Source organism: Betta splendens, chromosome 24 (genome assembly GCF_900634795.4).
Source record: "Betta splendens chromosome 24, fBetSpl5.4, whole genome shotgun sequence".
In the NCBI taxonomy this organism is placed as follows: domain Eukaryota; kingdom Metazoa; phylum Chordata; class Actinopteri; order Anabantiformes; family Osphronemidae; genus Betta; species Betta splendens.
Genome location: NC_040901.2, coordinates 13,871,987 through 13,897,122, shown reverse-complemented (window position 1 = coordinate 13,897,122; position 25,136 = coordinate 13,871,987). Strand labels below are relative to the sequence as shown.

The 25,136-nt window shown below is 45.3% G+C and overlaps 2 protein-coding genes across 5 annotated transcripts; one reads left to right on the top strand and one right to left on the bottom strand.

Annotated features, from left to right (window-relative positions):
* The first annotated feature begins 2,556 nt into the window (after nt 1–2,556).
* Nucleotides 2,557–4,593, top strand: nkx2.4b (NK2 homeobox 4b). Of its 2 annotated transcripts, XM_029141915.3 has the most exons (3): nt 2,559–2,877; nt 3,001–3,210; nt 3,444–4,593. In XM_029141915.3, the coding sequence occupies exons 1-3, from the start codon at nt 2,721–2,723 to the stop codon at nt 4,085–4,087; spliced, it is 1,011 nt and encodes a 336-aa protein (XP_028997748.3). In that variant the 5' UTR covers nt 2,559–2,720; the 3' UTR covers nt 4,088–4,593. The 2 variants fall into 2 exon arrangements, with proteins under 2 accessions (XP_028997747.3, XP_028997748.3); XM_029141914.3 differs by having other exon boundaries at nt 2,557–3,210.
* Nucleotides 4,594–4,873: 280 nt separating this feature from the next.
* Nucleotides 4,874–24,339, bottom strand: xrn2 (5'-3' exoribonuclease 2). Of its 3 annotated transcripts, XM_029141854.3 has the most exons (31): nt 24,104–24,338; nt 23,487–23,614; nt 23,282–23,393; nt 22,981–23,092; nt 22,781–22,839; nt 22,562–22,651; nt 22,332–22,404; nt 22,188–22,238; nt 21,862–22,019; nt 21,696–21,770; nt 21,442–21,575; nt 20,731–20,788; nt 20,499–20,606; nt 20,359–20,403; nt 20,087–20,230; nt 19,889–19,933; nt 18,861–18,955; nt 17,556–17,691; nt 14,610–14,717; nt 14,412–14,501; nt 14,224–14,296; nt 14,019–14,102; nt 13,772–13,869; nt 13,158–13,237; nt 13,016–13,072; nt 12,289–12,357; nt 11,922–12,050; nt 10,931–11,046; nt 7,334–7,391; nt 5,705–5,915; nt 4,874–5,212 (listed from the first exon to the last, which is right to left on the bottom strand). In XM_029141854.3, exons 1-31 carry the CDS (start codon nt 24,176–24,178, stop codon nt 5,144–5,146), a joined length of 2,940 nt encoding a protein of 979 aa, XP_028997687.1. In that variant the 5' UTR covers nt 24,179–24,338; the 3' UTR covers nt 4,874–5,143. The 3 variants fall into 3 exon arrangements, with proteins under 3 accessions (XP_028997687.1, XP_028997689.1, XP_055362413.1); XM_029141856.3 differs by lacking the exon at nt 19,889–19,933; XM_055506438.1 differs by lacking the exon at nt 4,874–5,212 and having other exon boundaries at nt 5,771–5,908; nt 7,330–7,391; nt 24,104–24,339.
* Nucleotides 24,340–25,136: the final 797 nt, after the last annotated feature.

Below are 25,136 nucleotides of genomic sequence, written 5' to 3'. Positions count from 1 at the left end.
AGGCGTCGTTTCATCCTCACTTCTCCTCGCGCTGGAGTTTCACTTCATTCAGCATTTACCAGCTGGACTCCCAGCGTCGGTACCACCCCAGCTGGGCCAGAACCGGCCCGCAGTCTATCAGACGCACTCTGACGCTGGAGCCAGAACACAGCGAAAATAAACATGAAATGTACCAAAAACAGGTTGTTACAGAAAAAGAGTTCGAATCAGACATGATCAACTTAAACAATGATATAGTAATAATAAATGCTGATGATTAATTAGGTCCTTAAATTATACACTTTAAAACTGACAACATCTGAAAATCACACACGAACATATAAAGTAACATAAAAAGAAGATAAATTAGTAAACTGATTTGTTTTAGTTGTAAAAAACACATAACAGGTTTATTAGTGATCATCAGGTTCCGTTCGGGTTCGGTTTGAGCATCGTTACATGATGTTAATATCACACACGGTGGTTCTGCTCTTCCTGATTTAGCTGCAAATGAACTAATAAACGCTGAAGAGTTTCATGAAGGTTTTTCCATTGAAGCGTCTTATTGTAAAACGGACGCAGGTCACGGACGCTGCTGCTTCCTGCTTCCTTCCTCCGACGAGATCAACTGAAGACTCAAAATAAAACCAAAGCGATGTGTCAGATAAATTAAAATACCCAACAGAGAGAGAAGCGCGCGTGCGTTCATTCTGGGAACATCATAATTTAAGCCTTAAATAATAGTAAATATTCTAACAGTTCTGCTCAGTTAGTGTCATAAGGTTTAACGAAACCAACCAAAATGGCACAAAAGCTCAAACGTGGAACTTATCACTTAGTTTGAATCTTTATTATTTCATTGTAGCTCTAATTAATAAATGGGAGCGATTTACTCTCATTTTGTTTCTGTTCCTAATTATTTTGTTTTTAGCTTCAAACATTCACTTTTGGTGAATTTTAATGAATGAATGAATGAACAAATGTTAAAATGAACTAAAACCAACTAAAGCAGATTTGTAATAAAAAAAAACAGAACAAAAAACACAGAATGTAATTATAAATTACTCAGAGCTGTCGAATGATATGAATAAACGATTATTGCGGTTAAATCACTGGACAGAAATGTTTAAACACACAGAAACAAACGTGGGTCCCTAAAAGTTTTACATTCGATTTTAACTGTTGCAAAAACCTCCGTTGTGACTAATTTAACTTCAAATAATTATCATTAAACATTCTGAGGGAAAATATTTGGCCTGAATCAGCACTGAGGCTCTGGATCCAACGGATCCACTTCCAGTGAAGCGGCAGAGTTTGAAGGAAGCGATCAAAAGGAATTGTTGACAGACATAGTTTTCAGTCCATTAATCACCACGAACTCTGCGGGTTAAAAACAGCTGTAACTTCTGGAATCACCGCCGTTCGACGCTCCAAGCTCAGGTCCGGTCCGGTCCGGTCCGTCCCAACAGCACCGGAGAGCAACAGGCGACACGACTCGGTTTTAACCCGCAGAAGAAAAGTAAACCACGAGGGCGTGAAGTGACGTGACGGCGCAGGTCAGCAGGTGATTGGCTGCTCGTCGGGACTCACCGGGACACGGAGCTGAACGGAACCAGAGCCCGCGTCCGCGTCCAGGACCGACGAACCGGCGGGAGCCGAAGAGGGAGAAGAACTCAGAAAACAAAACTATCTGGAAAAATAACAACATGGTCATTTTTGAAGATGATGTAAAAGTATTTCTGTTCAGAGGTTGTTTAGTTTTTGGCTCATTGATGTCCAGCAGACAATGTTGGACACGTTAAAGGAAGCCAAAAAAGAAAAATGACTCATCACAAATTAAATGTTATTATTACTATAACATTTCACGTAATAGATTTGCCATGCAAACAAATAATTAAAGCTGTTACCAAAGCATAGAAATTAAAATAAACATTTATTTTCTACATGAAGTTAAATACGTACATTTTAATGTTATGTCAAACAAACTATTTAAATTAGCTATTTTATTCTACTCAGTAAAAACGGGGGCAGATTATTGTCACAGGTGAATAAATCAGAATTTACACAACAATAAAAAGGAAAAAACTCACTAAAATAGATCTGGAGAAAAATGTTATAAAACTTTTTTTTTTTTACAAAAGGAAGTTTATAGTCAATCTTTAATCGTAGTTTGACTCAAACAAAGAATAAATAACGTTGAATTGACTGATCTGGAAAAACTGAGGAGAATCGAGTGTAAAACTGTGGCAAAGCAGCCGCAGGATCCGTGCGTAACTATGTGAGCAGACGCGCGCACGAGACGAGAGCGTCAGAAGAAAAGTAAAGTGTGAACGAATGAGACGAACGACGGAAGAGCAGCTGAGTAACTGTAACAGACACACGAGGTGAATTCATTATGCAGATCCAGAAGATGAGGAAAGTATAAACACCTTCATCAGCACCATCGTCATCGTCAGAAGGTTCTAGCCGTTTCCACTCACATGCTGTCAGTTGTCGTCGTTGGCTGCGGTGCCGCGTCGCGTCGCTCCGCCCCCGGTGCTGGAGTCCTGGGGGATAAGGGCCACTCGCCTCCTCCTGCAGCCGATCAGCTGGCCTCCTTCCCAGGGACACACAAGACGCAAGCGACGGAAGGCAGGGAGGGAGGGGGACGCACACGACACCGCGCCGAGCCGAGCCAGAGGCAGCAGCGGACCGGACCGGACCGGACCGGACCGGACCGGAGGGCACGGGGTGGCCGCACCATGTCCTTGAGCCCCAAACACTCCACTCCCTTCTCAGTCACAGACATTTTGAGCCCGATGGAGGACAGCTACCGGAGGTTTGGAGGCATGGACCCCGCAGCGGGGTGCCTTCAGTCCCCACTGGGCGCCTACAGGCAGCCGCAGGTCTCCCAGCCCGGTATGCAGCATCAGCACCAGCCGCAGCAGCATCAGCCGCCCCATCTCCACCACCATCACCATCACCACCACCACCACCACTTATCCTCCTCCTCTTCATCCTCATCCTCCTCCTCTTCCTCAGCCACCGCAGCGGCCGCGGCTCTGGGGCCCAGCGGGCCGTATCACGTGCCCCACGGGGTGCCTCAGTTCTCCGGGGCCGTCGGTGGGTTCTGCAACGGCAGCATCGGGAACGTGGGGGAGCTGCCGTCCTACCAGGAGACGATGAGGAGCGGGGGGGCGGCGGCGGCGGCGGCGGCGTGGTACAGCAACCCGGAGCCCAGATACCCGACAAGTAAGACGTGAAACAACAATGGGAAAGTTTGGGCTTCAGACGCGCGTTTAGACAGCAGCCTATTAGAGCGCAACAAACATGGTCACTGAAAAGGGAAGTGATGGGGATTCTTATTAGATATGATTTTAATGTCCTGCTCGCTTCTGGCCACCAGCAGTCACCCAACGTTCCCGTTCTTTCACAGAGTAGAGTTTCAGACTCTTGAGCCCAACGTGACGTGCCTTTTCTCCAAGTTTCCAGATTCATGAGCCCGTCCAGCGGGATGAACATGCCGGGCATGGTGGGCGGCCTGGCCGGGATGGACTCCTCCGCCAAGTCCATGGTGACGCTGCACGCGGCGCCCCGCCGGAAGCGGCGCGTGCTCTTCTCTCAGGCGCAGGTGTACGAGCTGGAGCGGCGCTTCAAGCAGCAGAAGTACCTGTCGGCCCCGGAGAGGGAGCACCTGGCCGGACTCATCCACCTCACGCCCAACCAGGTCAAGATCTGGTTCCAGAACCACCGCTACAAGCTGAAGCGCCAGGCCAAGGACAAGGCCGCGCAGCACGCGCACCAGGACGAGAGCGGCGGCGGCGCAGGCGCGCTGTGCGCCGCGGCCCGCCGCTCATCGTCCGTGTCCCCGGTTCTGTCCAAGAGCGGCAGGAGCTGCCGAACCGACACCGGCGGGTCCAACCAGAGCGCCAACGGACACGGCAGCTCCGGCGAGGCCCTGCCGCAGCAGCAGAACCCCATGTCGTCCGCGGAGGAGCTGGAGGAGCTGTCCCCCAGTCCGCCGCTGGGACTGCACGGCCACGTCAACATGGCGCAGACGGACGCGGCGCTGATCGACTACACGAACAGCATGATGGGCTCCAACCTTCTGTACGGGAGGACGTGGTAGGACGCGGCGCGGCGCAGCGCGTGGCCCGGCGGATTTGTTGGGAGAACGGCCCGCAAAAAGCAAGAAAGCAAGAAATTTTTTCTCAGTGCGTAACGTCCAGAGACTCAAAGGACACCGAGCGTTTTTCAGCAATAAAGGTGCCAAATCTAACTGTATATTAAATTCGTGGATCTGGACTGAATGTTGCTAATACGCTTATTTTTGTTCCCTCTTGATCTTTGTAAAGACACGTGAAGCTGCTGCGTTTTCAACTCGAGACAAAACCACAGAATGGTACTGGAGTTTCCGGATGAGGCACGTTCTCTGTGCGTCATTATTAAATTATTGCGGGTTTAAATACAAAGTTATAACAAACTCAAGCAATAGAAGCTGTTTTTTTAATTTGCCCGAGGTGGAAACAATTAAAACAGAGGGAGAAATATTTTCACTGAACCTCAGTCGTTAAATGTCTTTGTTACCACTGATTTCAATTTGTTCCTGAATAAATGAGATTTTCATTTTTCACATTTCAACGTTTTAATTGGAAACCTGACACGAAGGAAGTTATTACAGTGGTGTATTTTTAAAACGCTTTTAAATCGCGACGGAAGCTCAAATATGAAGACGCATTGGGGATTTAAACTGACTTAATTTTTAAAACCTTCACATGCAACAAAATTCAGCAGGAAATGTCCAAACGTAATGGAAAAAAAAGAAGTTAATTAACTAAATTATTAAATGATTTTAATAATTTAGTTAAGGGTTTTATTTTGTATGTGGAGATAATACGCACGTGACAATATCGGATTCCAGCATCAGTTCTTTTATTCCACCTTTTGTAAAACATGGATTTTGGAGGTTTCTCTCAGAAATGAACGGAGGCCGTTTTTCGGCCTTGACTTGTATTTTACAACTTTTAAAAGTTGATTGATTTAAAAAGTTAACACATGTTTCTTAGGCAGAATAAAAAGGAAAGAACAAAAAAACGTTCAATTGTACAAGACAATAAAATGGAAAAAGATGAAAGTTCTTCTAAAAATATTCTCCCAAACGCTGCTGTGGAGTCCGAGCTGGCCTTTAATTATTATTCCAGGTGTATCTCTTGGACGGAGGAGGAGCGGGGTAACCTCTGCCGGAGCTGTAGCCCTGAAAGAGACGCCACAGATTAAACACGCCCGCCTTCACTTTGAAACTACAACCATATACCAGGTTTCATTACATTGAAGGAAAAATGTCTGAGAAAATGTATTCAACACAAATTATTTTGGTTTTTAAGTGGACTGGTTTCAGTCAATGCAGATGACGGATCTGGATTTTCTCTGTTAAATAAAAAATAAGCGGGTGAATCAACAGCACCGATGGAGTAGACTCAGCCCTGTGGGCCACACGCTCAGTTCTTAATAAATACAAATTAATTAAAAAGCTGAGTGCTTTTTTCTTATGTACTTTTTTAAGTGTTAGAATAAATAAAATGCAAAAAAATGCAGTATTAAAAACATTTTTTCTTCAAAGATCTAAAGAAGAACCTGATTCAATAAATGACTCGTGTTTTACTTTAGAGGTTTGGGTTTGTCTTTGGGCGCAGAAGCAAAGGTTCTGCTCAGTGACCTCCAGCCCGTGTTCACGCCAGCGTCTCACCTGGTGCTGCTGGCTCCAGTTGTCCCTGCGCTCCGGCCAGTCGTCTCTGCGCTGCTCGTAGCGCTGCTGGTAACCTCCGGCGCCGCCGCCTCCCGGCCCGCGGGCCATGTTCTGCTGATAGGACGAGCGCTGCGCCTGCATGGCCCGGTCCCAGCCGTGACCCTGGCCTCCGCCTCCGCCTCCGTAGTGCTGCTGCTGCTGCTGCTGCTGCCTGGAAGCACCAACCACCAGTCAAGCTCCAGGAAGCGTGGGGATTAATGCACAAGTTCTAGCTGCAGGTTCAGGTGGAGCTGAAGTGGATCAGGACCTTAGAATCTGCTGCCTCGGCGTAATGCAGTAAAACACTTCGCTGCTTTGAAGCTTCACCATCAGCTCAAATATTTTTAGAGATAAAAACATCAATTCTTCAACCGGGAGCTGACATCATCTCACATGAAGGTCGAGTAGAAACGGATGAAAACAAAGAACCTGCTAAATTAACTTAGAAAATACTTTGTATGTTGTGAATCTTTAGTTACTTTTGTGTCTGTCTCCATTTCACTTGTTTAGTAAAGAGTCAGTCCACGACAAACATGATCACAGATCAAAAGATTTACTTATTATATTATTATTATTATTATTATTATTATTATTATTATTATATGAACAGAAATCTACAGGAGATAAAAAGCTGCTTTTTCTGAAGCATTTCTTTATATTTATTAAAAGCCTCGTGAGGAATTGAACTTTACTTTATTTACCCACCACTGTGCTGGATTAGTGTTTTAAAACTAAATAAAAAAATACACTTGAAAACTTATGATTTATTCATGTTGTGGGGATTTTGCAGCCAGTGGTGAATTAAGGCTGGACTTCCTGATCCAAAAGAGACGGGCAGCCTTTAATTCCAGTTTGAAGTGGCCTCACTAAAACCTTCATCGCCTGTTTGTCAAAGGATCCAGTTTCCAAAGAAATAAACAGCCTCTCGTCAGTGACGACTTGGCTTCGATGCACATGAAAGAGCAGCGTACGAAGGGAACCATATTCACATATGGCAGATCGGCCCGGCGCCTGAAGGGAGGCGGCCGACCGGACCCGGCGCCGAGCAGCTACGGGATCGACTGCAACAGTGACTTCGGTTTGAGTCTGTTCTCAGCAACAGTGAAGAGCAGCAGAACCATCCCTCATTACTCAACCATGTCACACTCGGGCCAGCGCCGGACTTAACGGATCGCTGGGATCCATAATCCCTCTCTCCAAGTTCCTCCATTTCATTTGGTCGGCCCCGAGTAGTTAAAGAAACTGTTTTCAGTGGCGCTAATAACTACTGACCTGAGGTGACACCGAGCCACAATGGGCCTGAAAGGTTGAAGCCGAGAACCTGATTAGGACTTAGGAGAGTCTGGAGCCAGAATCAATAGCTGGGCTGCGGAGTCCACGGCCGCGGAGCAGGGACCGAGCCGCCCAGCAGCATTAGTGATGCCTCATTAAGTTGCACAAACCTCCTCAAGAGGAATTTGTTTTAGAGCAAAGAGAAAACTCTGAACTGAGGATCAGCCGCCTCTGAGAGGAAGGAATGCACAAAGCACAGGCCCGGCTTCTACCTGCACACGACACAAACGTTCCGTTCACACAAAGCAGGCGACTTACCTGGGATACTGGGGCTGCTGGTAGGAGGGCGGCGCTCCCAGCAAACTCTGCCTGGAATCTGCACACAACAAACGACAACACGCTCAGAGCAGGTGTGAAGTTCAGCTCTGGTTCTGGTTCTGGTTCTGCCACAGGATGAGTCACATCAACATTCTGCAGGTTTCTCATGTTCTTTGTCTGCACCATTAAACTTGGATCTTAATTAACCCGGTTCGCGTCCGCTTTACCCTGGAAAATTAAACAAAGGCTGATAAATACCAACGATTTAATTCTCTCACGGATGCAGAGCGAATCAGTTGTCATGAGAACATTAAACTTGTTTAAATGTCGAATCGCTTTGAGCTCGGCAGACGTGCGTTGGGGGAGCAGACGATGGGAGAAAGCGGCAGCCGAGCCGCATTTGCATTTTTTTGTTCGGAAAATGAAATAAGCATTCAGCCGGCAGCATTGTGAACCCCTCAAGTACCCTGGTTCCATCGCTGCAAGCCCTTCACAAAGACACACTAAAAAAAGCCACGAACGGCTTCTTCCAGATCCACTGTTGCCAAGGCGATGACCAGCTGGAGCTGCAGACCTGCTTGTTTGTGGGCCGGGCCGGGCCGGCTGAGTGGCTGAGCTCAGGGTGGGTGAAGGGTGGCACCCAACGCTCCCAGAGGCTCACGTTCACAAACCTGCAAAGAAGATCCCACCGCGACCAGTTTATGGAACGGACACGAGTCGAGGCTCCTTTTAACCCGCTGCATCGATCAATACGGCAGTTTAGCAAAACGCGCTTCACGAGCCTCAGCTGCAACCGAAGCAGGACGGCGCTGAACCGTAATGAAGGCGTCCGGCACAAGGTGTTGGACTGAAAACACACTTTACATCATAATCTTCAGATCCCTGGATGCCTTTAACTGAGACTGCGTCCAGGTCAGAGATGATAAATAAAAAAGAACCTGAGCCATAATTTCATTGTTAAGAACTCCACACACTGGTTTGTTTTGTTCTTGATAGAATTAATACTTAATTATGAAACGTTCTGATATAAATGGTTTCATGAATGAATGAAACCTAATAAGCTCAGTTAATTATTCAGCAGCATCAACATAAGAGGTCAGAGTTTAACATCAGCCTTGGCAGCAGCGGCTGGCGGAGGAGGAGCCATGTTGTTTCTCCAGGTTCTCATAACGGTTCATGTTTTCATAGATGACGCTGCTTCACTGTGTCCTGTCATAAAGCTGCTCCAAACTACTGCCGATGGTTTGATCCTCTGTTAAACAAGGTCAGAATCAAAGGATCAAAGTTCACGTAATCTAACTAAAATCAGCCTTTAATCACTGAAGCTGCGCGCCTCATACATTTGTACAGTGTACAAACAGTGTAGGAAAACTTAAAGAATCACACTAGTGTAACGTGTTACAATCGTAACTGAAAAACAACTGTGGAGCAGCTCCTTAGTGACCGAAATCACACATCAGGGTAAAAGTCCACAACTGACAAACAAATCTAAAAATAAATCTGATCAGTTGAAGGGAAGTCAAGTAGAAAACACCCAGACCCACACCCACACACACACACAGACCCACTCTGCTGTCGCCGCATTATGGTTTTGCTTTGCTCATGTTTGCTATCTCCTCAGACCAACGTTGAGTGGACCACCCAGTCGGGCTCCAATTATAACTCCACAACTCTCTGCTCTTCTTTTCCTCGTTGCCAGCAATGACTCAAAAGAGAAAATTACAAGTGGACACCTGTCAATCTCCTTAATTAACAATGATCTGAAAGTGTATAGACTCCGGTCTGTGGCGGACAAAAGCCAACAAAGGATTACGCTTTAAATCCTTAAAACGCGCTGCGTCCACTGTATGAACGCCAGGATTACAAGCCGCTAAACAACTAAACGTCTCGCTCCACACAGATTCAATTAGTACAGCGACCATTTGACTCAACGGCTGCTGAGAGAAAAGTTACAGTCACGGAACCCCCTCGCTGATCAACAGACGAGCAGTACGTCTGAACAGGGCTCAGCGGTTCCAGCCCAGAACCGCACGGAGCCGGTCCCGGTCCCGACTTCATGGGAGTTTATGACACGAACCTCAGCGGTGGAAACCACATGGCATCAACACAGCAGCGCTGGTCACTTCACGCTCAGCCGCCATTCGGTGCACGTCGGAGGAGCAGCGATTATGTGCATTAGCTCCTAAGTGCCGGGAGTCGAGGCTTATCGGCCACCGCGACGCTGTATCAAACTGCTACTCTGCTGCCCTGGGTAAAACACAGTGTCAAGACAATAATGGCCACCAGCAGAGATTCCCCGGCTGGTTATTAAACGCCAGCTGGTCCGTTGGCGGCGCACAAAGGCCCGCAGCATGTTTCAGAGGCGGCGTGTTGACACATCACCGCAGGAGGTAGCAGCCTCGTCAAAGGGGAAGTTAACTTTGGTTTCAAGCCTCTTCACAACGCATCACACATCCAATCAAACGGGATCCTCCTGGGGGCTTTCATCAGAGGGGCCACTGTGTCCAGCGGAGCCACTCCACAGTCTCATTACTGGCCCCAGTCTCCCACAACGCTAATCACCAACCAACCCCCCAAAAACACAAAGGCTCCGAGCAGCAAAGCCTGCACTGATTACTGGCCGGGCAGAGGATTGGCCTGAGAAAGCGCCGGACAAAAGCACGACTCCGCTCTCTGGTGGAATGCCATTAATCTGAGGAGTCGGCCGTGGTCCGCAGCCGACGGCAACATGATCGCTGCTCCACCTCAAACACAGGTTTGATCATCACAAAGAGGCCACGAGTGTGACGCCCTAGAATACGTACAGACGGAAGCGCTGCACCTAAACAGATGCAACCTGATGTGATCCTCCTCCACCCGGCGCTCGCAGAATCACACGAGCCACGCAGCAAGTGTCCAACCACTCGCTTAGTAAAATAACAATATTTCACGAATTATGGAAAAATACAGAGCAAGTGAGCCTAAAGCAGAACGACCCTGGACGGCTAATTGTTAAGTTGAACGTAGGGAGCGAGCGCAGGGGCCGGGGGAGGCGCCGTCGCAATCCGGAGGAGCCAAAAACCCCCATTTGCATCAAGTGGCACCAGAATAGCCGCTACTCCCCCGCACGCCATCAGTGGGCAGAGGACATTATTCATCTACTTGCAAATTGGCACATCAAAGTCAAGCTGAAGAAGAGCTGGCAGAGGAGCGAGGGGCCGAGGCCGGGGCCGAGCACACACCGTGATTAGGAGCTGGGAAGCGACTCTGCCTCCGCACCAGCGCCGCTGCTCAGCGTCCCTCATCATATAACACAATTATGTGCCTTAAAGAGGAGCATCTCTAGTGGCCGCTGCGCCACCAGGGCGACTTTGCTGAATCTGAATCAGTTGTTTGGTCATAAAAGCTGCCGTTTAGCTTTAGTTCATTAGAAAATGGAACCAGCAGCTGCTTCATGAGGCAACTTTGGGAACGATCAGCTGTAACAAGCTGCGATAGAGACGCTGCTGGTTCAAGGACGTGAGTTGGAGTTTGTGTCATGCGGCGACGCTGCAGAGCGCATACGCCTGTTTTGACTGCATGCATTCACAGCCTACAAGGTGTGAGAGTGTGTCTTACGTGGGAAAGGCTGGTGGCCGCCGCCGTGTGAAGGGCGGTGGTGTCCTCGCTGGTAGCTGTTGGGAGGTGGAGTGTTGCTGTACTGTCCACTGTGCTGGTTTCTGTTCACACTGTGACTGGAAAGAAAAAAAAAAAAAAAGAACTTTGACATTTTCAACACACGCAGCATTTAAGTGTGTGTTCTGTTCCACTGGTTTAAACTGGTTCCTCCTCCTGATCCTGACAATGGTTTGTTTCACTGGTGATGCCCTGTATGTTACACCACTGTCACCTCCTGCCTTAGTTACAGCTTCTTCCATACCATAATACTGAGGACACCTGGGCGTTTTGCTTAAGAAGCCGCCTTCAGTGCTTCTCACCGTGTCGAAGTTAATCTGCATTAAACTAAATTAAATACCTTAAAGTAACTGAGGTTGTTTATGTGAATTCTGTCCAGATTCCTGCAGTATTAGAGAGTTGCATCACGTAGAAACTATGACCTTTCTCTACAAAGGCAGGATGTGTTATTGAATCTAAACTGGCCTTCAGCAACAGCATAAACACTGACTTTACCCTGGTTTTCTTCCACATCCAGAGCACCTGCCTCTTTGGCCCCATCAAGGCGCAAAACTGCTCGAATTAACGACTACGTTTAGCAGCGGAGAAGAAAAAAGGAGCACGTTGTGTTTCTTCACATCCGAGCATAATTAATTTTCAAACATGCCACAGTCGGACTGAGCCAGATGTTCCATTATTCACATTTCCTTAATGATAATATCAATGTGTGGAGGAGAGCGCTCAGATCATAATCAAGGATGACTGGTTAATGGGGGCCGTCAGCGGCGACACAAACATTTAAACACATTTTCATTTTAAGGCTCCTGAACATGAGCCACTGTCTAACGCTGCTTAGTACGAACAGACACGGTCGGCTGATCTGCAGACACAGGCTTCACAACAGCAGCGCAGTGACACTTCCCTCCTAACGACGGAGCCACTGACGTCGTCTTACCTCAAAGCCCTGAAGCCGGACTGGTCCAGATGTGCCTGCTGCCGGTTTGGGTTGAAGCCCAGCTGGGGTCTCCACGGCTCCCTGTTGCCCCTCTCCCAGTCACCTGGCTTCAGAACTTTGGTGGGAATCCTGAAGGACAAAAACCATTTCATCAGATAAGTATCGGCGCCGGTGTCGAGGAGGAAACGTTTGTATTGACTGAACTTAATCATCTTCAAGTTGGTAACGTTCAATGAAAGATCTGCATGTGATTTCAACCAGCAAACATTCTTTTATCTTTACAATCAAACCACCATCCATCTTAACCCTCTACACCTGAAGAAAGTCTGAAACACCCAGAAGTAAGTGTTAAAGAGAAGCAGCTCACTTGGCTCCAGGCAGAAGAACTGCCTTGAACACAAAGTCGTCCGCGTACTGTGGATCCTTAAACTTCACTCTGAAAAGCAGAACAACAGATTTCATTTGATGACAACACGAGTCCATTAGTTCAGAGGCAACAAACAAAGAAGTTTGTGAAGTTTCTTTCTTTTAGTGCAGCTGAAGGTCTTGGCATCAAACAATGTCCGCCCACTGGTGTTAAAAATAATCTGCTTTGCAGCCTCCGTGAATGAACGCATGGACATACTGAGACGTACGTGGGGACCGTGTCCTGTTCAGCCTCAACACATGGTTGAGCTGCACGTGTTGAGAGTTTGATGCAAACTGTGCTTTGATTGTAGAATTGCGTGAAACCAGCAGTTGGACTAGCTGCATCCCTCCACGTCCTCACCTCTCATTTCATGCAGCCACTCAGACACTTGTCTAGAAAACATGGACCTGTTCACGACCTTTACCAATGACACCCGACCTACATAGGATACGTTAATCTGAGACGCAGGGTCAGACCGACATCGCCTGAACATTACACTGCCTGCTTACATCAACAATCGCAGAGTCAGAGTTCGAGTAGAAGCGTTTGTTAATGCTGTCTGACCACTTGTCCCTCTTATAACTCATCTGCTTGGTGATGCCTCTGAACTGCTTAGGAGCTTTATTCAAAAGGTAGCCACCACGCAGCCTTCACGGCTGCTTACGTCTTCTGTTTCCAGACTTACCCAATAGATCCGTTGTGTGAAATGTCGCGCAGCGTGGGGATGGGCGACACCACTGTCCTAGTGGATCAAAGACAAACAATGAGTCAGTGAACAGCTTCAGACCAGACACTCGTCTGCAGAGGGTTTGCCAAGTGTTCCTTACTCGTTGGGTAGAATAGGGTTGTTGTCAAGATTTAACATGCCCTGGATTCCGTGGCACAGCTCTGCAGGGATCTCAGTGCCCTGCAGGACACAAAGGGAAGGTTAGAGTAAAGCCACATTTCCTGTCCACACACAGCGATGCCTCGTTGATTGGGCCGATCTGGCTGGAACTCAACACACCCAACCTTAAATGCCATCAGTGCTGCTACCCAGGATGCCTGATTCTGGGGTTCCGTTGTCTTATGATTACTCTTCAACTCAATCTCCCTTTGTTTTTTCCACTGTGGATCAAGATATCAACTTGGGATCTTCAGTGTTCGTCATTAACAACCAACTACTTGCTTGTTTTTGCATCACTGTTTAGTCTCATTACCCAGAATTCACTCAAAGCAAAATGAGCCTTAAATACCAATTGCTTTGGTTTACAAATTTATAATCAACAAAACTGAATGTGACTCAGGCAGCACCTGCAAACCACACAGCACATCTGCAGCGGAGCATTGCAGGCTGTGAAGCAGAGGCTGGGAAAGAGTCCCGACAAACAAAGAAAACCACAAATAAAAAGACAAAAACGATGTTCAAAGAAGGCTGCCATTTGGCTCGGAGGTGCGTTACCTCATTGGATTCTGTGCGATATAGTTCTTGGATGAAGTCAAAGAGCGGATGAGATGACCCGAGAAACAACACGTCACTTCCCAGACTGTTTCTTTTGACTGCAACAGAGGAAAAGAGCAGCTGTGTTCAGACAAAAGCCTAAAATCATTACTGTGTAACCTGAGGCAAATAACACAAAACAGAACATTTTAAATCACACGCGCGCGCGCGCTCACGCACGATTCTTTGTCAACATTGTGTTTCTGACCTTCCTCAGGTGAGAGGTCAGGGTAGACGTCGGTCAGAGCTGCTCTCAGCCGTCGCTCATCCACAAAAGGCAACAAGGCCACACCTTCAGGAAGAAGCAGACACACAGAGGCCAGCACTGTTAGAAAACACCTTCAGGAAGGAGCTGAGACAGGCGGAGTAATGGAATCAGTCCAATCTGATCCACCTCTGACTCTGGGGCTCACCTTGCCAGGCGTATTTCTTCCCGTTAAGGTCAATAGCAAAGTCGTCAGGGTAGAAGTCAATGATGGAGGAATCCTGTGTACAGGCAGAGTTTAGAGAAGCTCAGAGGCTCAACCACAACCTACAACTGGAGCACGTTCTTCAGCAGATAAATTAACAGACTTCTGGAGGTCTTCTGGAGGAAACTCACCGAGCTGCTCATCAGGTTTCTCCACGTTGAGGGCAGAAAGTTGCCGCTGGCGGCAGGAAACACTCCCATCAGCTGCTCCAGGGGCTTGAACTGCAAACAGCACCACAGTTGTTCAGGTGCTTTTAATCAATAAGCCACGCTCGTTACTCAACGTAACATTTTGTTTATTACAGCACCGATGAAGATGGAGTTTCCTACCGGTTTGGTCCCTTTCTCAAAGTCTTTGAACATCTCCTTGATGTCTTTGAAGTCGGAGGCGAATGGGGCGTAGTGAAAGGGGAAGTACCACTTCCAGGAGGCACAGCCCTGCAAATCAAATGGAAGCAGTCACACGTTGAGATGATCTCATGTCACAACAAAACCAGGTCGGCGACACACCGGCTTGCCACCGGGTCACAAAAAGAACCTGAAATCAGAAGGTTTGTGATTTCTACTTATTTCAAAACAGAGATTCCACTGAACGTTTTACTTTGTGAGGCAGAACATTACACATCAAGCGCTGGACTCAAGAAAATGTCACAATTAACAACCCAACAGCACAAAACCAGTGAAAAACTAAAAATGAGCAGGAATTTGAACAGAAAGCTTTACTTTGCCCTTTTTCTACAGAAGTTCCGCTGCAGCACAAAGCTTAACATCCACTGAGCTGACATTTAAAAACCTCCCAAAGTCTAAATCCTCATCAGATCAGTCTGTTCAGCGAGTCTGTTCGTTTCTGCCTGTTGTCTGTTTTTAGATTTTGCCCAGCTGTAGTCGAAGCAGCGCTGATCTTTCCACAATGAAACATGTTCTTGTTGGAAAGGAGCGCCTCTGGGGCCTCATCTTTATCTTCCTCTGTGTTCGTCTGTGTCGGAGCAGGGAGCAAAGATGAAGGTGAGTGGAAAAAAAGTTTAAACATGCAGCTCCAAAGCGGGGACCACTTATACGTCCTGTGCAAACATCTCTCACCAAAGAGCGACCTTCACGTCCCACAAGCCACCTCTGAGAAAACGAGGTCCCAGATAAAGCCCCCGGCCTCACACGCCGATGCCCAGCTCTCGGATGTTAAAGATGGGCATTCAAATGATAATATGGGACTTTACCATGATAAAAGGTGTGTGAGGGGCTCATTTAAATAATGGAACAGATTATTTATAGTAATATGACAAAATGTTTTGTTGAGAATAAATTAATTTGTAACAAAAATGACATTTACTATTAAAAGGCACAATCCAGTGGACAAGAACTCAATTCAAAAGTAAGGCGGATTGTTTGATAATCTGATCTTCTGCACAAAGCTAATAAAAGGATTTAAAGGCAGACAATAAATGCAATGAAGAATTAACCTACGACGGCGCCTTTCTTTAGGTCTGCAGTATTTAAGGATGGGGAACAAAAATAACTAAAAAAAAATATTGTGTGTGTTTTATATATATATATATATATATATGAATATGAGGGAGAGATGTTAAAAAAAAAAATTGCAAAAAGTAAAAATTACATGGACAAGATTTCAGTAGATTTTAGTTGCTGCATTTCTGCAGTTTTACTAACAAAAAAGGACAAAAATCTAGTTCTAGTTTTAACTTATTCCTACTTGTCACTGATCAGTTTCAATTACCACTCGTCAAATAAAAGCAGACTTTAATATTTTCATTTTGCTTTTTGAGACGTCTGCTACAAAGAACTTAGCTGAACTAAGGCCTTAAACGGCTTCAGTACAATTAGGTCGTTTGTTATACTCATTTGGACCGGTTTGCTTTTTCTTGAGCGTACAATATTGCAACAGAACGTATAATTAATACTTATACTTTACTATACTAATTTATAAGGAGGAGAGAGAGAGATAAGATAGATAGAGAGAGAGAGAGAGAGAGATAGAGAGAGAGAGAGAGATAGATATAGAGAAGGAGATATAGAGAGAGAGAGAATATGTAGAATATATATATATAGAGATAGATATATATAGAGAGATAGAGAGAGATATATATAGATATTTATATATATATAATATATTTATAATATATATATAATATATATATATTATATATATATATATATAATATATAAAATCGTTTGCCTGTGTTTGTGATTCAGTGCATCACACAGGTCAGACTAAATCTTCAATTTTTTGTGACAATAAATGGACAATAAGGTTCCATTTATTCCATCTAACTGTTAACCCACATTCGGAGAAATAAAGTCTGTTTGGACTTTAAGAATAGATTTTAAAACAGTTACTAAAAAATGCAGCCAACCAAAAATTTGATTAATCGAGTCTTAAATGTGTTATTTCAACGCATAACCGGTGGGCATCCGTCAGGTTCCAGATATACAACACAGGCCGGATGCTTGATGAGACCTGAGGCGACTGACAGAAGCGTGAATGTGTGGCGGCGGAGAGCAGACACGTCTCGCCCGCTGAGGACCCACTAATGAATTCATCCAGAACGGTCCCCTGAGACGGGCTTTGGCTCGCGAGCCTGTGGAGTCAACGCAGAGCTCAACCAGCCCGGACAAATCCCCCCAGCTCAGCCGAGGCAGCGCGGCTCGCTCAGAGGGCTCACGGCCCATTATTTCATTTCTGAGATGAAGATCAGTACTGAGCGAAGATAGAACAATTTAGTGAATAACAACATGACAAACAATATGAGGAGAAGTCAAAACCTGCATCCTTGACCTTTACGACGGAGGAAAGTAAACAGTGATTCTGTTGAACACACAGATCGTCTATGAGGCGCCCGTGTTTTTGACGTATTGTTGATTTTGAATCACTTTTGGGGTAAAGTGGTCCATGTGCGCTGCTCCTCAGCCGTTTATAATAGTAAACAGAGGGACATCCAAGGCTTCTACAGGAGCTTTAATGTTCACATACATGCTTGTCCAAGAGTAAAAAGCCAATTCAGCAGGAAACGTGTTTTATAGGCTTCTCTGACGTGGTTTCCCCCTCACCTCAATCCCATAAATGTGTCTAACCATGTGTCTACGTGCATGACAAAAGCCCACACGCAGAAAAAGGCTGAAGTGCAGAAATTAGAAGCACGAACATCCTCAGACTGAGACCGTCTCAAATCCTAGTGAGCAGCATGTAGACGTCTGCCTACGTTTAGTCTAGAGGACATGGGTGTTCTCTGGTGGATTCACCTATACGAAACCAGACCTTACCTGGTAATAATAGCGAAGCACCCAGCACAGACCCTCCACGTACGACTGAACCACTTTCTGCCTGAAATCGTCGTCCGTCACGTCCACGTCAAACTTGGTCTTGTAGTATCTCTGCTTCCAGCCGTCCTCCCACAACCTGGCGACGAGTCACACACGATCACATGAACCACCGTGACGAGTTGGAGAGAGAACATTTAAAAAGGATGTGAAGTATGTCACAAAGTCAGTACAAAAAAAACATATCTTTTTAAAATTCTAATGAGTTGCCAATTACGGCAAATAGAGAGTGAGCTGCGGTCGACCGAAATATCACACTTTGTTTCAAGAAATTTTAATAAGTGAAATAAACAACATACAACTACAGCCTGATGAATGGGATTTATTCTGGAGTCAAAAGCTTTGCCGGTTGGTAGGTCCATGTTAAGTAAAGTATTTATATTGAGGTGAAAAACAATTGTAAGCAAAATAATCTGTTTGTAGAAGAGAACTTCCTAAAAGAATGAATTTGTTGGTTGAAGATGCGGCTGGAATACACTGCATTAACTTCCTCACTGCTGCAGGAATAATTTAATGGCTTTGACTTCTCCGTAATTTTGGCAGCGATGCCGTTCTGCACACATAATCAAGGCCATCCAGCATCTGTGCGCTGGATCCTCGGAGCCGCCAGCAGGGAGCCCCGACTCCTGAGAGAAAAGCCTCCATGAATACCAATTTAGCCCGATGGATTTAGCAGCTTTGACGAGTGCGTCACAGAGGAATTCACTCGAATATTCCTGCTTTCCATATTAATCAAATGCAGAGGGAGGTGGGAGCTGTTCAGCAGAGTGTGTGTTGGCACAGAGCTAAAAAGCTTGGAGCATTAATGAAGACAAGCCTCTGGTTCGTTACCATCTTTACCAGCAGACACCATGAAGACTCCGAATCAACAACAAACCTAGAGGTTTAAGGCAACGTGCTCACACGTCACGTCACACCACACTGAGCTCCCACAGCAGAAAACTTTAAAAAAGGAATCTTAATTAAAATAAATTACTGGTAACGAACATGCAAACGTATGACTGTCCTCCTGGTTCACGATAACCCCCACAACTGTGAATATCAAACTACTGGTAACAGCTGTAATAAAGGCAGAGTTTAGATTTCCTCTTCTGAACAGGACTCAGACCAGACAAACACACGTGACTGTGGCCTTGTTTTAGTCAAACAGCTTCTCGTCCAGTTAATTATGCTGCAGCCCAGTTCACAACTCATCCTCTACCAACGACAGGCAGAGTTCATACGTTACACGAGGTGATTGTTGTTTACCTGACGTTGTCTTCAGGCTCTGGCTCGCTGTCGCTGTCCTCAGCTTTCCTCTTCAGCCCCCTGCTGTTGGCACCGCCGCTGGGCTCGGCAGACGACTGAGGAAAGAATCAGACCATATTTAGCTCTGTACCAGTAGGGAACGTTTAAAATCCTAACATTTAAACATTAAAACAAAGGCCATCTATAACATTTAGAAGAGATATCACAAACTAATTATCTGTATATCAGAAGTTCTGCATGATCACTAAGGCACTAAAATAACCTCGGCTTTATTCTTCTATTCAAACAGAAGCGTGACTGTTACAAATCCTGCATCCGCACAGATCTAAAGCCAAAGAACAGCAATCATAAATGCTGAATGCATGTCCTGCAGATAAAGACAATAAGTCAAATGTAGCAGAACATTATATTAATTACAGCTAAAAAGGTAAATGGTCATGTTCAGAACACAAGAGGCACAAATCAATGACCCCGACCTCACAAAAACCAAGCCCGAGTGATTTCATCACAGCCAAGGTGAAACACAAGCCACAGGTGACGCTGCTGCATGTATGCATGAGAATCTACGTGTGAAGAAAGTCAAATCAACACTACGGCCGACACTTATCCTTCCTTTTCAGCTCTTTGCATTCATGTGCTAATGCACGGCCAGTTATTGTTGGTCGATATGTTTAAAGTTAAAAGCTTGAGTGACAGCATTAATAGAAGAATGACCGTGAACTGAGAAGGCAGCACTCGTCAAACGTTCGTAGATGAAAGGCTGCAGGGCGGTTAACCAGTGTGGGGACTTTTACAAGGACGGTCATCAACTTCTCATTGTTGCCCCAAGAGTGTGTAAGACTTTAGGATTTGTGCTGCGCAACAATGCGCAGCTTAAATAATTGTCTTTATTATTTACTGTTAAAATGCTGCTGTGGTCCTAGCACCTAAAATGTCCACATGGATGACATGAACCACATAACTACTAAATAATTTAAGAGTAAACCAACTGACTCCAAATGCACAGGACACAGGTTTAACTAACTCACATTGCCTCCGTTCCTCATCATGGCCTTCAGAGACTGAGCTGCGTCCTGTAGGGAAACCAAAAACACTTCAGCTCCGACCCAGGTTTACACGATCCCTGTTCTCCCGGTTTTCACTGTACCAGTACAAAGAACCCTTCACTATATCAGCTGAGTCCCAGTGCAACATTTAGAGGGTCTGGCTAATCTGAGCCACTGCACCTTGTTGTTTTGCTCCCGGGCCTGCATCCTCATGCCGTAGGCCTGGTGCCGTGCGTTCTGGACCGGCTCTGGTCGGTCCCGTCTCCCCAGCGCCTGAGGAGCAAACTGGCCTGTGGTCAAGAAGGCGGGACCTTGCTGCTCTGCCTGCAACAACACAGACAAGATGTACATTGGAGCCAGTAAAATGCAAACTAGTTTACAACATTTTTAGGGTTTCATGTTTAACAGACTGTTTTAAGAACGAGACCTAGAGCGTTATTATCTTCACTCACTTTCATCCTCTTTCGTTTCTCTTTCATCCGTCTCTTGAAGCTTTCCTATAAAAAAAGAACAAGAATCATTAATGCAGACTGTGGTCAGCTATGTTAAACACAATTGTGTCTGAGTGAGGTAAAGTGCAGTGAGCTCTCACGTCGTCTTCCTTGCGTTTTTTGAAGATGTTGTCCTCAGCCACACCCACCGCCTGCATGATGAGCTCAACACGCTCCAGGTTGACGTAACCATTTTGTGTCAGGTAGCCCTATAGATAAAACACAGGCCTAGTCATGAGAGAGTTTATATGGCCATTTGAAACCAAACGAAGACTCCTTCGTGTTGAAGAAATGGCTGAGATAAGTTGACTTTGGCTAAGTCATGATACTCACTCCTGTTTTGTGCACTACGTCTTTGTAGATGCTGACCAGTCGATCTATTGCCCCCTCTCTGAAAGAAACAGCAGGAAGAATAATTAGTCATGAGTCACTCAGTGCTCATTTAAAAATGAAAGATAGACTTTATTTATCCCACATTGGGGAAATTCTTTTGTCTGCAGCAGCAAGGAGACACTAAATAGGACAAACAGTACAGGGTTAGTATGGAAGAATAGTAAATAAAAGGCAGGCAGCAGTATTAACTATTATGGTTTTATTTGTTCTTGTATAAAGTAAAAAATAAAATTTTTAGTAAAAAAATAAAGTAAAACCTTCATATTGCATGACAAAGATAATATAACCAGTGAATACCACAGTATAAAAACAATGACAGAATAGCAGCAACGACAACAAACAACAATGAGTGGAATGGAATACACCACATGGGTACATTTGTGTGTGACTGCAGTGATATGTTGTGGAGTCTTATGGCTGTGGGGAGGAATAACCTACAGTAGCTCTGATTCCAGAGCTCAAAGTGTGAATATACAGGGTCATGAGGCTAATTGATACATATATCATTGACCTTATATTTATATTAAAAATAATAAAACCAATAAGTGACTTGTCCTTGACAAGAGCAGAAAACTAACCTCTAAGAAACAGATGCACCTAAGTTTAAACGTCCAACCAGCTTCAATCATAAATATGTGACCTGAAACTCACCTGATTTCTAAGGACGGCAGGTGTGGAAGAAAGTCATTTCCAACAAAGAAACACATGAAGACCCAGTCATCAATGCTCCTCTCGAAGTCAAAGGGAAACGGCAGACTGGCCATGGTCAGCTCTCTGGCAAGGTACTGAAATCACCAAAGGAGAGCAAATTTGATGAATGCAATAGGTGCCCACAAGAGCCGCACTTTAACATCCACTCTTTCGTTTCCTTCTAGTTTTATGATCCATTAACAGATTTGACCAACCTCTCGTAGCACACACAGCCTGATAAATATGAACTCCTGCTCAGACACCGGCATTGAGCCTGCAAATTCGTCATGCTGAAAGTGAAAGAAAAAACACCAGGTCCCATTAAACACTGCTGTGACATCACATAACATCACTAGAACAGGACAGTGTTGAGGTTCTCACCTCTCCCTGCTTCTCTCTGGCTGTGCCCTCACAGTCTTTGATTTCATGGCCCATCTGTCCACAGAGGGCGCAGGGACGGGGTTTATTGGGTTTGAACTCCTCCCTGATGATTGTGAAGTTTGGTTCATGGGTGGCCAGACCCAGCATGATCAAATCAGCTGCTCAGTCACAGCAGAGAAGACAAACATGTTATTCAAAGAGCATGGAGGAGAGTAACAGACTAGAGGCCAATATAAGATCTAGGCAACATTTAGCTACAGAGGTCTGAGAAGGCAAACGATCATTCTTTACTGCGGTAAAGCTTAGGGGAGGATGCAGTTACTCACCATCAGCTCCACACAGGCAGTGATGGGTGTTGGGGTCGTGGTTGGGTTGAGCTGTGAAGTCAATCACAAACATAAAACACCTTCACTTCTCCGTTCATGAATCTATTGAGTGCTATTGGTTTATCTTTAATGTGGCAGCCTTACCTCTCTGTCTCCTGATGAAGTCCATAATCTTGTGTTCACCTTCACCAGGAACACTGGCGTCAGAAAGGATAACCTGCAGAAATAACGTAATAGTGAGAGGCTGGTTCTACATCATCATGCAGAGCTGGAGGACAAAATGACATCTTATTTCAGTCTACTTATTTGCACTTTAGTCTCTGATAACTTTTGTGATGCTGATAACATGACTCAGGCTAGGAAGCAGCACTCACAGTGATATTCTTCCATCCTGGATCATTGCTGATTCTGTCTGCAATGTAATATCGAAGACATTGTGCCAGGTTGTCCATAAACTCAGTTCCCTGAAGAGGAAATAAAAGAATTTAACATTCACAATTAAACAGGAAAAAATAAACACTGCTATAACAGATTTGGAAACAGATTAAGAAAAAGGTGATCAATCAAGTCAGCAAAAATCAGATTTTACTTACTGGAGTGATACAGTTGCTGTCAAACCTCTCCTTAATCTGCTCAGGTGGGAGGTAACCTCCTGTAGATGATCAAATATACAGTGGATTTAGGCAAAACCTCAGTCAATTTTAAAATCCTCTGGTCGAGTTTAAGAGTACTGAGAAATCAATAATGCACCAATTGTGTTTAACGTCTTGTTTTGTTTTGCATGAAACCCAACCTCTCTGGATGATCTCCTCCCTGATTCGACCTTTCTCTTCCGCCAGCTCCACTCCTTCTTTTGAGGCACGAAAACGCCGAGAGCGCTGCTGGTTCATTTTAGCCCGCGGAGCCTGGTGAGAGTCAGAAAGGTGATTGTTTTAGAAATGTATAAATCCAATGCTGCTCGCACCGACGACCACCTTTTGTGGTAAACTAGTATCTGGCACATTAAAAAAAAGATGTGACAGCTGAAAACCTAGTATCTACTGCATTATCTGGCTCAGGTTCAGCTTTACATGCAACAGTTGGCAGACACTTACCACCCCATCGATGGCCATGTAGAGAACTCTTCTAGGCCGCACAATGTTAAACAGTCGGTCAATGTACTCAAATATGGCGACCATCATCTCATCTTCATTTTTAGGAGCAGGCCTGTGGATGAGGAGATCACCAATCGTTTCATATCATGTATTTAGAAAATTTAACAGAGATAAGGTCTCTGACATCACAGGTAATGGTTCCTACTTGTCCTCTGGATGTGTACACGGGTGAATGATTCCATTCATGTCCAGGTACAAGTTGTCAAACTCCACATCGTTTGGGTTTGGTCTCGTCGTATCAACAGGGATGCGAACTCCATTGCATTGTTTCCCCTGAGTGGTATAAAAAAAACAGTAACGTTACTTCCAGCAGAGACAAACCTTACCTAAGAAAAGCATTTATCAGAAATCCCAGGTCTTGAACTACACACAATTCTAACGACTGCCTGTTATTCATAAACGGGCTTTCAATTAACTGGAGACTTCTCCATCTGCCTGAAGTAGAAAACACTTTAAAACAGACCGACAGGTACAGAACGAAGCTAAGTAAGCGTAACATTATCGATGACGGTGAACTTCTGACTGACGAGTTCAAAACAGCGTCAAATGTGGTTCGAGTAAACAAATTAAACTCGACACACGAACAAACAAGCGATTTGTTTAAAAGCAACGCAACGACCGAGTCCTTCCTTTAAAATGATTTCTGTGAGGAAACATTCAAAACAAACATTTTTTATTGACACAACGGCAATAAAGCTGAAAACAACCATCAGAAAAAACTCATTTAGCATGTGTTAGCTTACATGCTAACTAGCTACCCACCTTCTCCTCCACACAGTGCACGATGATTGACGGATATTTTCGGCTGAGCCAACGGAAAAATGCCGGGACTCCCATCTCCGGTGAAAAGTCTGGTCGTTAGCTTGAAGCGTTACCTGTAAGAAGAGGTCGAAACAGCCTTCCTTAAAACTAAAGCCTTGCAGTAAATAAACCCAGCACGTTAGCTACATGCTAGCGTCCGTGCCCAATCGGATCTGTTTCCGGTTTATGTTCATCATTTCCGGAGCACTTTAGCAAGTCTCGTATGGCTACAGCGACCCCAACGGCTACAACTAGAACTGCAGCAAATACATCACAAATTACCATTTATTATTCTATATGTAATAAACTCTCAAAAACTCTACAAACAAACATAACAAAAATAATTTACAAATAACAACAAGTAGCAATAATTGGATCACAACATTCTGATTAATTAAAATAACAGATGGAGTTCTTTGAATTGAATTTTAAATCATCCAGTCTCTCTGTAGTAATTGCTGTGGTTTTGTTTGAGACATGTGAAACGTGTGATCCCTGCAGACTCACATTCCCTGTAATTGCACCATGTTGGAGTCTCCATCATCGACAGTCTGATCTTACATAATGTCCCTTTAATAATGGGCCTCTTGGAGCAGATGCCCTCTTGCTTCCCAACCCTGCAGCACCACATTTAAGGTGAATTACCCCCCCCCCCCCTCCCGGCTGATGCAGGGGAGGGTGAGGGGCCATTAGCCTCCTCTCCTCAGCCAGGGCGGGTCTGACACCCACACTGCAGTATTATTACTGCAAAGCGCCGCTGATGGAAAACACTTGGCCCGTTCCGACGGGGCCATTTCCATAAACATTTACACTAGAGCCGCAGGTAATAGGATGGAGCCATCATTTCAGCGTTTGTGCAGGGAAACAGAGAAGATGATGGGAAATCTGATGCAAATGGAAAATGACACAAGCCTCCTACAGCCAGAATCCTTTCAGAGGTTTCACAGCTCAGGAATGTGGCAATATAATATGTGGGGCTTTCACTGTGTTCTAC